The sequence below is a fragment of the Cebus imitator genome, unplaced genomic scaffold (genome assembly GCF_001604975.1).
Source record: "Cebus imitator isolate Cc_AM_T3 unplaced genomic scaffold, Cebus_imitator-1.0 Scaffold223, whole genome shotgun sequence".
Classification (NCBI taxonomy): domain Eukaryota; kingdom Metazoa; phylum Chordata; class Mammalia; order Primates; family Cebidae; genus Cebus; species Cebus imitator.
In genome coordinates this window covers 1843150-1860067 of record NW_016107538.1, presented here as the reverse complement: position 1 = coordinate 1860067, position 16918 = coordinate 1843150, and the positions used below count along the sequence as shown (strand labels likewise).

At 38.0% G+C, this 16918-nt stretch overlaps 1 protein-coding gene across 1 annotated transcript in view; it reads right to left on the bottom strand.

Moving 5' to 3' along the window:
- Positions 1-16918, bottom strand: part of NCOR1 (nuclear receptor corepressor 1) — a 181473-nt gene that overhangs the window by 66720 nt on the left and 97835 nt on the right. Inside the window, exons 19-22 of the mRNA XM_017496857.2 lie at positions 15333-15459; positions 9141-9696; positions 6303-6432; positions 912-1107 (exon numbers count right to left, since the gene is read on the bottom strand). Coding sequence (XP_017352346.1) covers positions 912-1107; positions 6303-6432; positions 9141-9696; positions 15333-15459 — 1009 coding nt within the window. The remainder of the gene's footprint in view (positions 1-911; positions 1108-6302; positions 6433-9140; positions 9697-15332; positions 15460-16918) is intronic.

Genomic DNA, 16918 nt, shown 5'->3' with positions numbered 1-16918 from the left:
TAGTAGAGATGGGGTTTCACCGTGTTGACCAGGATGGTCTCGATCTCTTGACCTCGTGATCCACCCGCCTCAGCCTCCCAAAGTGCTGGGATTACAGGCGTGAGCCACCATGCCCGGCTTCCCTTCTTTTTTTTAAAGAAAGTAAAAGAAACTAAAACAGCAATGCACCAACTCAAATCTATCGCTTGAAATAAAAAGTGACATAACAATGAAAACAGGTACCTCCATAGTAGCTACTAATTCTGTGTATATGCAATAGTAATACACTAATTAGTATGTAATAGCATACTACACTATACATAAAACAGTGCAGAGCCATGTGTTATATAACAATACCAAATGCTCCTTAACTTTACAACCCCAGCAAGGTAGATGTGTACTATTATTTTCATTTTACAGATGAGAAAACTAAAGCTATGAAAGGTTAAGTGACTTGCCTGTGGCCACACAGCTGGCAAATGCCAAGGTGAAGGCTGAGCCAGCGTCTGATTGGGAATATCCACTACACAAAGTTGTGTCTCTCATCTACCAGTGAATGTGAATATTACCGTGTAATATTCGAAGGTGATTTGCTTCAAGGACGGGACAACAATTCTCACTTACTCTGAAAATTCAGATGAATGGAACATAAAGCATGACTTTATTTATAATGACTTCCAGCATAAAGATGAATATCAGAAAATTCATATTAACTAGAATGCTACTAAAAATATTACTGGCATCCTTTAGTACTCAATAATACTAACATTTTTTTCACAGCTTAACTGAAGTGAGGAACTGTGTCTCCTAGGGACAAATACAACAATCAACTGGGAAGCTGGTAACTTACAAAGCACAATGGACACTACTTTTGGGTTTAGCTTTGTTTCCTTTCATAAAACTTATCTGTGGTGATCTCTCTCTTTACCTACCTTCCCACTCTCTGTTTGGACTCTTGGATGTGCCACATGGACTCGTAGAACTTCTGCATTCCAAATCTATCTGTTCTTGCCTCTGACGCTGCTCCTCCAGGAGTGCTGACTCATGCATTGCTTTAATGTGTCGCTGGTAGAGAGCATAGCCACTCACTGGGGTTCCAATTGGTATGTTACATGGGGTGCAGGATACCTACAGGAAGAAAATAAATCTAAATATGCCAACAACCAATGTTGTGATAACTGCCATCTATTAAAAGTAATGCTTATTTCTGTCACATTACTGGTTGAATTAATTTTATCAATTTTTAATCCAAGTAATCTTCAAGAATAATGCTTAAGGCTGGGAGCAGTGGCTCACACCTGTAATCCCAGTGCTTTGGAAGGCCGAGGCGGACAGATCACCTGAGGTCAGGAGTTCAAGACCAGCCTAACCAACATGGTGAAACTCTGTCTCTACCAAAAATACAAAAATTTAGTTGGGTGTGGTGGTGTACGCCTGTAGTCCCAGCTACTCAGGAGGCTGACACAGGAGAATAGCTTGAGCCCAAAAGGCAGAGGTTGCAGTGGGCCGAGATCACACCATTGCACTACAGCCTGGGCCACACAGTGAGACCTAGCTTTCTTTTAGAATGGATTACAATATAAATCACACAAGCTGTAATAAATCAAAAATCAGAAATTAAAACACATCTGTCTGATTCTAATTTATGGCAGCCAAGTCCCTTGTGGCTTGGTCCTAGGTCCCATCCCTCATCTCTCTTTCACCAGGGATCACATCCATTTATGTATTTCTTCTTTTTCTTGAGACACAATTTCATCGTTACCCAAGCTGCAGTGCAGTGGTGCGATCTTGACTCAATGCAACCTCCACCTCCCAGGTTTAAGCAATTCTCCTGCCTCGGGCTCCCAAGTAGCTGAGATTATAGGTGTGCAACACCACACCCAGATAATTTTTCTGTCTTTTTAGTAGAGAAGGGTTTTCATCATGTTGGCCAGGCTGGTCTAAAACTCCTGGCCTCAAGTGATCCGCTCGTCTCAGCCTCCCAAAGTGCTGGGTTTACAGGTGTGAGCCACTGTGCCCAGCAGATAACATCCATTTATGTTGATTTAAATGCCATCCATTTGTTAATGATTCACAAATTTTCTATTTCCTCAAGACACCTTCTCCAAGTTCCACACTCATATAAAATGGCCTACCTAACAACTTCACTTGGGATATCTCAAGGAAGCTCAGAATTTACAATAAGAAGGGAACTTCCCATTTTCTAAACTCCATTCTTCTTCTTCAGTTGCTCTACATTTTTCATGGAACCTCAGGTGCTTTAGCCAGAAACCTGGCAGCCATCCCTGACTAATCAATCTCCTCCTCTCCCACAACTAATTCATTCACATAGCCATTCTCTTAGGACAGATATGGACTGTTCTTAAGATAGGTCATCCATAACCATCCAATAAAACATAGTGATTCCCTCCCCATTTTCCTTCTCATTGCGGCCTGTTCATCGCTTTCACAGTACACAGCATTTACCACAGTTTGAAACTGATACTTTTCTGTCTCTGACTTTATGAAGAAAAGAACCCAAGATGTTTTATCCAATACTTAAAAAATAGCCCAGAAATCTTGAATTAATATTTAAAAAAATAGCCCAGAACACAGTCCATGATTAAATATTTCATGAATAACAAATATCACTAGTATGCCCTAGAGATCTGAAGTTTTTAGAATTTGGTAACTTAAGACTTCCATAGATTTTCCCCAGCATAAGTAGTATTATTCACTGATCCTAAAACCCCTAACTTTCTTGCCTTTGTGCTTTGTCTTACACATAAATATGGTTTCTCCTCCTTTTGCTATAAACCAAATCAGCGGTTTTGATCCAATGAAAATATTACTTCTTATGCAGGGTCTTCGTTAAGCACGAGCCAGAATTTCTTTCTTTTTTAAGGCTGATTAAGAAGATACTCCCTCTTCTCCAAAACATCCATAGTATTTTCAACCTAACAGAGCATCACATTTTAATTCATTTCAACCTTTAAGGTAATTTTTTTATGCTTTTGTTTTGTTTTGAGACAGTGTCTCGACTTTTTACCTAGGCTAGAGTGCACTGGCACCATCTCACCTCACCACAACCTCAAGCTCTCAAGCTCAAGCAATCCTCCAACCTCAACCTCCCAAACACAGGTACATGTCACCATGCCAAGCTAGGGTGGGTGGGGGGGTGTGTGTGTAGGGGTGTGTGTGTAGAAACATGGTTTCACCATGTTGCCAGGGTTGGTCTTGGAACTCCTGCGCTCAAGCAATCCACCTGCCTCGGCCTCCCAATAGTGCTGGGATTACAGGCGTAAGCCACCACGCCCAGCCTCTTTGCTTTATTATGCAGACCAGTCCCTAAATTTAGTTCAGCTGAGGAAGGGAATCAGCTGATCCTCGTCGTCTGCCACGTAATCATTTTCTTAGAAGTTGGCTCAGCCAGATTTAACCAAATGTAACTCCCACATTGAGTTTATCTATATTGAAAATCACTTATATTGGCCTATATTTGGAACAGTGATAATCTTTTGTTTTTAATAAGTTCTTACTACAAATTTTAAACAGTAGAAATTGGTTAGTTATTTGGGTAATGTTTTATTAAACTAGTAACACAGATAGGACACATTTTATTACAGATTCCTCTGAGGAGGAGTTTTTAATTGTATTTGCTACAAAATCAGGATGTAAGAAACATTAGTGTAAGAAACTAAAATATGGAAAAGAGCTTCAGCCTTCTTATACAAATCATGTATACAGACAGCCTAGTTGACTGTCCTATCTACCGCACTCAAGGTTCTCATTTTGTAGTCTCTTCCCGCTTTGTGACTATTCTTTAGCCCTACAGATTTCTAGTACTGCCCAGGAAATCTAATTTCAATACATTTATCCTAGGTTTCATGACAGTTTTTAAAGATTGGGATAAATATGTACTTATTTGCTAATGTATTATCTTTTTCAACCTAAATTTATGTGCAAAGGTTAAATATGTAACTGTTACTGTACTTAGCACTCGATAAAGCTGTGCCATTTACAGTTACTGATTCAGTTTGAAATGTAGAATGAAAAAGGTTCAATAGAATGTATCAAACAAAAAATAAATACATAAATAAATAAAATCAGAGGAGATATTTATATTCTCCACAATTCGAAGAACATTGTCTTAAACTAATCACTCAGTAAGTGTTCATTTGAATGAATCAATGAATGAATAAATGTTTAATGATCTTTTTGTAATATGTAAATAATTAACTATTTTTTGCCAATTATTATTTAAGACAGAAAACACATTTTTGAATAAAGCAAGAGCTTTAAATATTTGAATAAAGAGGACATAACTAAAGAAAAGAACAATACTCAAGATTGGAATTTAGTATCAAAAATGAGTCAAATTTATACAGATTGTCAACGTAAAATGTAAATAAAACTGACTTGAAATCTGTAGATTAAGGTAAAATATAAAAATAAACTACACTTAAAATTGTATACTAGAGCTAGCCATAATCTCTAGTCATTCTAAATTTTCAAAACCTAATTATATGCTTAATGCTACTACTGTTTTATGGCTCCTTATTGCTATGGTTACAAACAAAAACAGGACTTACTAATATTTATGGCTAGAGCATTATAATTTTTTTTTCTTAACTGGAAATGACCATTTCAACCAATCATCACAAATCATTTGAAAAATCAATGCACTAAGGATATAAATTTTGGTTATCTATAAGAGTTTAAAGTTAGACTCAGCATCTTCCTACCCTTCTCTCCCATATGTCTTAGCACTCCCTAACCCAAGCCCAGCAAAGGAGGATATAAGAAAAACCAAGGTACTAAAATCAAGGACTGACCATAGAGGTACTAGTCACAATAGTCCAGAGGTGGAAGCAACCCAAATGTCCATGAATGGATGAATGAATAAAATGTGTCATACAGATACAACGGAGTACCATTCAGCCTTTAAAAAGAAAGAAATTCTCGGACGTGCTACATATACTTAGAGGACATTATACTGAGTGAAATGAGCCTATCACAAAATGACAAATACTGTATAATTTCATTTATACAGCATAGGGTGATACAATAAAAATTATTTGGTCTCTCTTCCAAAGACTTTTCTTTGTTTCAAATCTTCAGAATTTTCAAAACAGTAAGAGTGTCTTTTGTATGCTAACAAGATGACTCCTGGCTGGGGGCATCTAGATGGCCTCAGAATAAGGGCTGGGAGCCCAAAAGACCACAAGGCATGAGGCTGGAACTTCTTTGGGGCTTGTGGTAGGATGTCTCTCACTATTTTGCCCAGGCTGGGTTTGAACTAGCAATCCTCTTGCCTCAGCCTCCCAAAAAGCTGGGAATGCAGGGTTGGGACTACAGGTGGGCATCACCATGCCCAGCAAGGGCTGGAACTTTCAGCTACACCTAGCTTACCCCACCTCCAACCCTCCAGAGAGAGGAGAGGGGCTAAAGGTTCATGTACCCGTCACCAATGGCCGATGATTTGGTCAATCACGCCTATGTGATGAGGCCTTCACAAAAACCCCAAACAATGGGGTTTAAAGAGTTTCCAGGTTGGTGAACACATGGAGATGCTGAGAGGGTGGCAGGTCTAGAGAGGGCACAGAAGCTCCACACTCCTTCTGCACACCTTGCCCAATGCATCTCTTTCATCTGGCTGTTTCTGAGTTATATCCTTTAAAAAAACAAGTAATTATAAGTAAAGTACTTGCCTAAGTCTCTGAGGCATTCTAGCAGATTATGGAACCTGAAGGGGAGAGTCGGAGGAATCTCCAATTTGGAGCCTAGTCAGGAGTGTGAGTAACCTGGATAGAACTGGCATCAGAAATGGGGGTAGCCTGTGGTACTGAGCCCTTACACTAGTGGTATTAGACAACTGTGCAGGGTAGTCAGTGTCCGAATTTAACTAAACTGTAGGAACCTAGCTGGTGTCCAAAAAGGTGGAGAATTCATTTGTGTGAGGAAAAAACCCATACATTTGGTATAGTAAGTGTTGTGGCACAAAACATTTCATTGGTATCTAAACTATGTATTAAATTCACAGAACCAGAAAGCAGAACAGTGCTTACCAGTGGCTAGAAGGAGGAGGAAGAGAGGAGCTGTTTAATTAATTTCACATTTGAAAGATGAAAAAGTCTTGGGGATCATTTTCTCAACGATATCAATATACTTAACACACTGAACACTAGTGAACTGTATACTTAGAACTGGTTACAATGATTAATTTCATGTTATGTTTTGTACCCCAATTTTTTTGTCAAGAACCAATTAAAGAAGAGAAGAAATACCTCTATAAAGGTCTCTGTTTTTCAACTTTAGTTTTCTTCCTCAAAATAAAAACTTACCATTGGTGGGATAACAGCAGCTCGATGCTGAAGCTGTGGCAGGTCCAATGGATTTGGTTTTAATGGGGATGAGACTAGTATAGATCCAGGGGGATTTAACAGTGAAGGCTTTGAGTCCATAGGAAACATTCTGCAATTGTCAATTTAAAAAAAGATAAATGAATACATTTTTAAGACTCAAACATACAATCACCATAATTTCTTATAAGTTAATATGTATATACACATGCACATATGGATACACATATATTAACCCGTATAAAATATATGGACAGTTAAGGAAAAAGGAACCTATAAAACCGATTTTCCAGATAAAGAAACTGAATATTATACTAACTTCAGCAGAACACATACTAAAATGAAATGATAAAAGATTACCATAGCCCCTGCACAAGAAAAACATGCAAATTTGCAAAGCATTTTATATTAAAAAGAAAAAAGAAACCTAATACTGACTTACAGGTTGAAATTTATCTGAATCGTCCATATCTAACCAACAAAACAATGTGAACAAAGTCCACTTAAAACTGTTCAGTCCTAATTTACCATAAACCTCATAACATGGGTTAAAAACCAGTTACCTGTTAGAGGATATTTTATTGGGAATCACAAGAGTATTTTTTTTTAATATTTGAATAAGCTGCTACAATTTCTAAATTGAAAATGTCATCCAAAATTCCAGACTTCGGCTTCTCAGAAAAAAATGGAAAGAACGAACAACATGGGATCAGCACTCACCCATAGCAGCGACCTGCCGTGCACCTAGCAGCCACTGCCCCACTCACATGAGCACACCCTCCTCTGTTCATCACAGTCCCTAGCATCTCACACTCCACTGGCTGATATTTTCAACACCTACACTCAAGTTTAGGATGCCCAATATATAAAATCGAGGAAATTTTATACTAGTGTCACGTCTTAGGAGTTTGGTCATATTTCCCAATGTTATCATGGTCACTGGGGGAAAGTGAACATTTAAAAATGTATAAATTGGTAAGAAAATTAGAATATATTTTTAAAAATTCACATACTACATAAAGAAGATATTAAAGATATACAAAATTGAAAGTGTTATTTCAATCATTTGGGAGCAGTGTAGACTTTAGGGTGTCAGTCAAAAAACATATTTTTCCATGGAATTTTTGAATTTCAAGACTACTGTCACATTCATCTCTTAGGATGTTTAACATTTAAAATTACTGTCATCCTAATTTTTCCTTCATGTATAGTTGCCAAAACCAACAGTGTAAAACACAGATAATCCTTATTTTAGATGAGATGTTTCATTAAAAAATGCTTTAAAAAGGACCACACAGCTTGAATCAATTTGTGTTTACTGCAGTTAAAGACTGACACCATTAAAATAAAATCTAGGTTACTCTGAACTGAAGGAAAAAGATAGTCAAATTTTCTGGTAAACCAATAGTTAAGCAGAACACCTGCTTTATTTCGATTCATGTTGATGAAAATTCTAGCATCTACTATATAAAACACTCTGAGAAATCAGGCACTATAGTGCTCAATATTATTCTAGTAATAAATCTCATTATGGAGTATATAAGATATAAAATACATTGGATATTAACTGAAAATACAGACACCAAGACAAACTCTGAAAGCTAAACTTTGAAGATAATTTATCTATCTGTTGAGTAGCTTGTCTCCTTTTTCTTATTAAAAAGAAAAAAAGGGCAGGGTTTAATTGGGTTCAGATTAAGTGATGTTTCAATCTAATTCACTTCTAGAATTTGCACCAATTTAACATTCTACTAAAATTATAGGTGATTCAATTTAAAGAAAAGGAAACACCAGGGAATAAAATACGTTAAATAAAGAGTTAACTATACCTGTAAAATATGTATCTTTTTATTGTGATTTTTACAAAAACCATAGATATGATGCATTTTTTTGTATAATTAATTAGCCTTTAATGACTACAAACACTTGTAAATTGCCGGACACAGTGGCTCACACTTGTAATCCCAGCACTTTGGGAGGCTGAGGTGGGCGGATCACCAGAGGTCAGAGGGTTGAGACCAGCCTGGCCAACATGGGAAACCCCATCTCTATGAAAAATACAAAAATTGGCCATGCATGGTGGCATGTGTCCCCGAGCTACTTGGGAGGCTTCAGCAGGAGAATCACTTGAACTCAGGAGGCAGAGGCTGCAATGAGCCAAGATTGCACCACCGCACTCTAGCCTGGGCAACAGAGCGAGACTCCATCACAAAAAAAAAAATAACAAACAAACAAAAACAAAAACAACAACAAAAAAAACTTGTAAATTAATCTGCATTATACCTGATATTAAATTACAAAAATGAATAATCTAAAATTTTAATGGATACAAAAAATGGTCATAATTATCATTAAAATTATGCTTTCTAAAAATTTTCAGAACACTGAACGTGTCTTTCTTTTCAGCATTTTCTTCTATCTAACAAGTAGGGGCTAGTAGGCCTTGTTTTGAGGCTGTCTTACAGCAGCAGGAGCCCCTTAATGGCTTTAGCCTCCACCTTCATCACCACATCCCACTGCTGCCTCCTTAGGCACAACAGTTATTCACAACTTTATTAGTTGAAATTCCCTTTTTTGCTATCATACAGAATACACATAACAAGACAGATGTAGGAAAAATATATAATCTGTTTCATTAAAATGATCACGCAACTGTTTCTGGTTAAACAGAATAGTATCAGCCCAATATTAAAATCGTAGAGACTACCTGTAACTTGCCAATATTTATATAGGGGCCAAGTCTACAGCCAGTACCACCCTGTGATTCAGTCAGCAACCAGACGAGTAAGCACAGGATAGGACTTACGGAACGGGCCTCACCTCTGCCGCTCTGGCTCTCCATCCACATCCTCATCAGCACTGCACGTGGCACTGGAATCATTGTCCGACTGGGGCTCGGGCCTTTGGGCATTTATTTGCTGAGCTACCACCAAATCTTCTTCTCTAGGTTCCACCTTTTCACTGGCTCTATCCAAGTCTCTTTCTTTGGTATTATCACCTTCAACTTTAGATGCATGGTTTTCTGGCACCCTGATTTCAACATCCACAGAATCGGCTTTGGTAGCGGGTGGGGGATCAGGAACAGAACCCCCTTCGGCACTGTGCTCCTGCTGATCTACGTCCACCTGCTCTGCTGCCTCAGCACTGATGCTGTCATTCACCTGGGTCTCCACACTTTCATCTTCAGCTGGTTTTGTACTTGGAACTGCTGATGAGGGAGATGTACTGGGTGCAGTTTCCGTAGTGGGCTCAAGCTCAGCCGCAGGTTCTGTGTTTCCTCGAGAAGTACCATTTTCAGGACTGTCCTCACTGGGCTTCACAGCTTCAACTGGTGAAGGAGAAGGAGCACTTTCTGTATCAGAACTATTTTCTGCACCTTAAAGATAATGATACAGCATAAAAATCTGATAATGAACATGTTTCAGGTGGTGATAGAAACCATGCTTGAAAGTAGTTGTTTAGGATGAATTCTACTCCTTTGATGACCTCAGCGGAGTATTTACAGCCATTGAGAAGGCTAAAGTTTCCTACAGAATATAGAAGTGAAAGATCAAATTGTCTTGACCTTCTGAAACTAAAAGCATAAAGGCTTTTAATGTCTGAAAATAATTTATATGAAATTGAAAAACAAAGAAAGATAAACCTAAACAAAAAAAGTTCCTATAAATGATGACATTCTGGTGTATTTCTAGAAGCCTCTTCCTGTGAATTTCCTTTTACCCAGCTGAACTGACACTCTAGAACAGCTCTATCCAATAAGCATATAATGTAATCACATCTGTGATTTTAATTTTCCTGATGACCACATTTAAAAAGTATGAAATGGGTCAAATTAATTTAAACTATGTATATATGTGTGTATGTATTTATTTTTTTAATTTTATTTTTTGAAGATGGGCTTTTGCTCTGCTCACCCAGGCTAGAGTGCAATGGTGCAATCTAGCTCACTGCAACCTCCGCCTCCCAGGTTCAAGCAATTCTCTTCCCTCAGCCTCCTGAGTAGCTGGGATTACAGGCGTGTGCCACCATGCCCAGCTAATTTTGTAGAATTTAATTAATCCAATATGTGCAAAACGTCATTTTAACATGTAATCAATATAAAAAAAATTCATAAAAAGATTATTTTTCCCTTTTTTGGTACTAAGTCTTCCAAATCTGGTATGTATTTTATATATTCTGCATATCTAATTTTTTTTTTTTTTTTGGAGACAGAGTCTCGCTCTGTCACCAGGCTGGATTGCAATGGTGCTATCCTGGCTCACCGCAGCTTCTGTGTCCTGGGTCCACGTGATTCTTATGCCTCAGCCTCCTGAGTAGCCAGGGTTATAGGCACCTGACACCATGCCCGGCTAATTTTTATATTTTTTAGTAAAGACAGCGTTTCACCATGTTGCCTAAGCTGTTCTTAAACTCCTGACCTCCGGTAATCCGCCAGCCTTGGCCTCCCAAAGTGCTGGGATTACAGGCATGAGCCACTGCACCTGGCCTGCATATCTAAACTTAAACTAGTCAAATTTCAAGTGCTCAATAGCCACAAGTGTCTAACAGCTACCACACTGGATAGAGGCTATAGAACCTTATTGAAAGGTTCTTTCACCTACTTTTCCTTAGGTGATCAGCTCAAACATCACATGCTTAAAAAGCCTCTATGGGCTGGGTGAGTGGCTCAAGTCTGTAATCCTAGGACTTTGGGAGCTTGAGATGGTTGGATCACCTGAGGTGGGGAGTTCGAGAACAGCCTGACCAACATAGTGAAACCCTGTCTCAACTAAAAATACAAAATTAGCCAGGTGTGGCATGCCTGTGTTCCCAGCTATTTGGGAGGCTGAGGCAGGAGAATCACTTTAATCTGGGAGGTAGAGACTGCAGTGAGCCAAGATCATGCCATTGCACTCTAGCCTGGGCAACAAGAGTGAAACTCCAACTCACAAGAAAAGAAAAGAAAAGAAAGCCTTCCATGGTTTCCTTAACAAAGTTGTATTTTGCTAACATAGTTCTGATACCACATGTACTAGTTACGGTTACAATTACATTTATTTACTAGAATGATTTATTTATTAGAATGATTTCTGGTCATTTCTTCCACTAGGCTATAAACTCCATAAGAACAGAGATTATATATTTTGATTATCACTTAAGTAACAGCCTGACACACAGTAACTCAAATATTGGCTGGATTATAAAGTGCATGAATGATTGTGAGAACCTAAATAACCATTTGGAGAAAGAATTTATTTTTTAATTGTATATTACAGCAATATAAAAAAACTTCTACAAATTCATTATTTTATTCATTCAAATATGATGAAGTGTCAATTATGTATGTGCAGGGAGCTGTTTGAGGTACTGGGGACAGACCAATTTTAAAAAATCTAAGCAGATGCTCTCATGGAGCCAACCTTCTAGTGTGAAATCGACAATAAACAGTAAATATGTGATATAGGCTGGGAGTGGTGACTCACACCTATAATACCAGCACTCCGGGAAGCTAAGGCAGTAGGAGTGCCTGAGGCCAAGTGTTCAAGACCAGCCTGGGCCACATAGTAAGACCTCATCTCTACAAAAACATTTAAAAATTAGCTAGGCATGGTGGCATACACCTGTAATCCCAGTTTTTGGGAGGCTGAGGCAAGAGAATCACTTGAGCACAAGAGGTCAAGGCTTGCAGTGAGCTGTGTTTACGCCACTATGCTTCAGCACTGGGTGACAAAGTGAGACCTTGTCTCAAAACAAACAAACAAAGTGATATATGAGGTGGTGATCAGTGCAGTGACTAAAAAACAAAACTGAAAAAGAAGTAGGTGAGGAGGTATTATAGAATAAAGTGGTATTTGAACAGAGGACTCAAGGAAAGCAGGGAATGAGTTGTGGGCACACGGTGGGGAAGAGCATTCCAGGTAGAGGGATTAGAAAGCACAAAGACTCCTGAAGTAGGGGTTGGTTTGCCCAGGAACAGCAAAGAGGACAGTATGGTTGGAGCAGAGAAGGCAAACAAAAAAAGAGTGGCAGAAAGTTCACAGAGGTACAAAGATCAGTTCATGCAGAGCCTCATAAATCACAAGGGTCTTTATTCTTACTGAGATGGGAAAGTATTACAGGATTTGGACTACAGAAGAAGATTTGATTTACATTATAAGAACTAGTTGAGCTGCTATGGAAGAAAAAACAGAATGGACCTTGTCTCTACAAAAAGCAAAAAAGTACATTAGTCAAGTGTGGTGGTGCATGCCTATGGTCCCAGCTACTTGGGAGGATGAGGTGGGAAAATCACTTAAGCCTAGGAGTTCGAGGCTGCAGTGAGCCACAATCGAGCCACTGCACTCCAGCCTAGGTGACAGAGAGAGACCTCATCTGTAAAAATAAATAAATAGAATGGAATAAAAGTAGCAAGAGACTAATAAAAAAACTATTACAAGGAGGGCTCCTTAGAAGTAGGATAGGAGCTATCGAGATAAGAATCCAATTCTAAAGAGACTAAAGAAAAGCAAATTTATTGATATAGGGAAAGACTAGAGGGAAAAGCAGCTTGTGGTGATAGAGACACAAGAGTTCGCTTTGGATGTTAACTATGAGATGGCTCTTAGGAATCCAAATGGAAATACTGAGTATGTGATTAGCTATATGAGCCTGGAATCCAGATGAGAGTTCAAGTCTCCAAAATAAAACAAAAGACAGACAAGCAAATAACTCAGAACAGTACCTCACATGTAACAAGGTTTTAATATATGGCAGCCATTACTGTTTTTGAAAGATCCTACCAAAGCAATGAAAAGCTAACAAAAAGCCTGACTTAACCTTCTTTTCTATTTAGATAGTGGTACAAAGCCCCAAATCCAAGGGCAAACTAATAAGGCATTTATCTTCAAAATTTTAGAAGACATGTTGGTGATTATACAGCAGATGATATCATTTGACATAAACACTTTTCCAACTTTCTTCTTCCAAGCCACAAAAGAGTAGGAAGGTTTCCAAGGCACAATGTTTCACTAAGCAACAGCCAAACATGAGTATCTTTTTTTTTCTAAAGATACAGGGAAAAAAAAAACAACCTTAAAGAATGATGCAGAAAAAGAGAAGAGCAAATCCAAATTTTGGTGAAGCTCTGGTCTCTCTGATTTAATTATTCTAATCATGAAAGATACACAGTCAGATGTTTTTTTAGGAAGCAGACACAGGAACCCTCCCTTCAGCAGCTACCTTCATTCTTCAATTGGCAAGAGCCTTGCCACACACAATAAACAGTGCATATGTAATGTCTCATTAAGATTAGGAATAAGTATGAGATCACAGGTCACATAAACTGCATTTATGTTCTTGTCTTGACACTTTCCAAATGAAGCTAAGTCAAAAGGAGGAGAGATCCTAAAATTCTACTGGGAAATTCATTTCCTCTTAAGAGGAAACTCTTCTAGATGATTGAGCAGATGTGATGGTGCCACCCTACCCTTGACCAGAAGGACATATTAATAATGGACTTGGGCTTTGTTATGGACTCAATCGTGCCCCTCCTCACCAAAGCTCTCAGGTTGACGCCCTAACCCACAATGTAACTGTATTTGGAGACCAGGCCTTGAAGGAGGTGATTAAGGTTAAATGAGGTCATAACAGTGGGCTCTGATCCAGTAGGAGTTGTCTTCATATGAGGAAGATACACCAAGAGTGGGCACACACAAAGGAAAGGCCATGTAAGGACAAAGTAAGGAGGCGGCTGGCCATCTGCAAGCCAGGAAGACAGCCCTCATCAGAAAGCAACTGTGCCAGCACCTTGATCTGGGATGTACAGCCTTCATAACTGTGAGAAAATTACTTTCAGTTGTTGAAACCACCCAATCTGTGGTATTTTGTTATGGCAGCCTGAGGAGGTTTATTAACCTCCAGGCTTCATTAATATTTGTAACCGCAGGGAATACTAACCACCAGAAACAAACCCATTAAAACCAAGAGACTCTGACCACCTCTCTGGAAATGCCATAAACACAGCAAACTACCTTCACTGTTTGCAGCACTCTTACATTACCCTAGGGTGAGCCTGCTCTAATACTCTTACTAAAGACCACCTCATTTTTCACAAACCCTCCCAAAAAAAGCTTAGGCTTAGGGGTTGTTCAAAGCCAAAACCCATTTCAACACAAGTTTAAGTTTAAAGGCAACAAGAATAATCTATAGGAAAAAAACCCAAAATCTAGTATTAATAAACCTGGAGAATGTAGAACTTTTAAAGCTTATATAAAATAAAGACCCTACAAAGGAAAAGATATACAACTCTAATTACACAAAGTTTATGCAAAGATAATTTAAAAGCAAAACAAAAGGGAAACGAGAAGGAAAAAATTATCTGCATATACAGGAACATGTTTAATATATATGAACAGCTACTAAAAGCACTATAAAAATCCCCACATCAGAAGCAGTCAATTTACAAAAAAATCCACAGAAACTTTAATCAGATTGTAAACTGAAATAAATTAGATATCTTTTTTTTTAACCAAAATAATCAAGAAAATATTTTTTTCATGAACTTGTCATTAATTTGTTTAAATGACAAAGAGACATTATTTCTTAAATTTCCTTAGGTTTCGTGGGTTGATTATTTTTTTCTATTGTTGCTTCTAGGGTCATTAATTATTTTTACATAAAAACATTAATATAGTACATATAAATCTCTGTAAAAATATGAAAATAAACTCAAGGCAATAAAGAGAAACATAACTGATGATACTAATTGAACAAATAAATGTGACAATGACATAGACACACAGATATTTTATTGATCTTGGCACTTGATGTCTGAAGCAGGACTGCCATTTCCAAGATCTTCTGGACCATCTTAGGTGCTACATAAATATTTGTGATTAAATGAATAAAAACAGTATGTTCAAGTTTGAAGTCTCCTCACCATGAAAACACTGGCACATTGTTTCCTCAATGAAGCAATTCCTACAGAGTCAAATAACTAAAAATTATTTATTGAGGATAGCAGATGTCACAACTAAATTTAAAATTTTGAGATACCTTCACTGTCTTCTGGATTTTCTTCTTCGTTGGAGGCTTCAATATCTTCATCCTCTTGAGCAGAAACAGTGGAAGCAACACTTTCACACTGAGACACATCTCGCTCTTCACGAGGTTTTCGTGAAGCCTAAAGGAGTAAAGAGTATTATTTTAAATAACTAAAAAGGAAAAAATATAATTCATTTCTGAAGTAATGTAGAACACTGATAAATACACACATACCAGACAAGGAGGTCACACATTTCAAAACAGTTCTGGTTAAAGTGCAGACAAATATCTCTGCGTAATCACTAACTGGCCAAATTTTATGTATATGGCTCACCTTTATCAAACAGATCAAAAGTTACATCTAATCCATTTTTGGAACTACTCACCACTTTACATGTACAAACAACCAAAAATCACTCACTCTAGATAATGTATCTTTCTAATAAAAACAACATAAATATTTATTTTCTAAAGATAACATATACTACCTTTAAATGTAGAAAACATAACACTACAAAAATCACTACTCATTATTCCAATAGTAAGAGATTCTAAGTATACTGGTACATTTCCTTTCAATCCTTCAGATGCATATACATGAATATAAATATTTATGTGTACATGTAAACACAACCAGGAAAGCCCTATGTAGTTACATATTCTACTTTCTTAACATAATGTAGCCATGAACAGAACATATCACTGTTACAAATTCTTCAAAATTATTTTTATTAATGATCCCATAAAAACATTATGTTGATATAATGTGGACATACATTTTATGTTGACATATAATTAAAATTCTCCTATTTTAAGGCATTTCAGTAATTTTCAATTTATGATATAAATAATGCTGCAAGAAAGTTCCTTCACTAGCATTAAGAATTATGCAATTTTAGAGGCAACAATCATCATTGGTATTACTACTGAATTTCTTTTTACCATTCAATTTCTTTCTTTACTTTTTTTGAGACAGAGTGGTGCTCTGTCACCCAGGCTGGAGTACAGTGGTGCAATCTTAGGTCACTGCAACCTCCGCCGCCTTGGTTCGGGCAATTCTCCTGCCTCAGCCTCCCAAGTAGCTGGGACTACAGGCACACGCCACCACGCCTGGCTAATTTTTTATATTTTAGTAGAGACGGGGTTTCACCGTGTTGCCCAGGCTCGTCACAAACTCCTGAGCTCATGCAATCTGCTGGCCTCAGCCTCCCAAAGTGCTGGGATTACAGGCGTGAGTCACCATGCCTGGCCCAATTTATTTTACTGTAAAAAAAGACAAATTCAGCCAAGCACAGTGGCTCATGTCTATAATCCCAGCACTGTGGGAGGATTGCTTGAACCCAGGTGTTTGAGAGAAGCCTGGGCAAGAAAGTCAGACCCTTGATCCTATAAACAGTATTTAAAAATTAGCTGTGGGCCGGGCACGGTGGCTCAAGTCTGTAATCCCAGCACTTTGGGAGGCCGAGGCGGGTGGATCACGAGGTCAAGAGATCGAAACCATCCTGGTCAACATGGTGAAACCCCGTCTCTACTAAAAATACAAAAAAAAATTAGCTGGGCATGGTGGCACATGCCTGTAATCCCAGCTACTCAGGAGG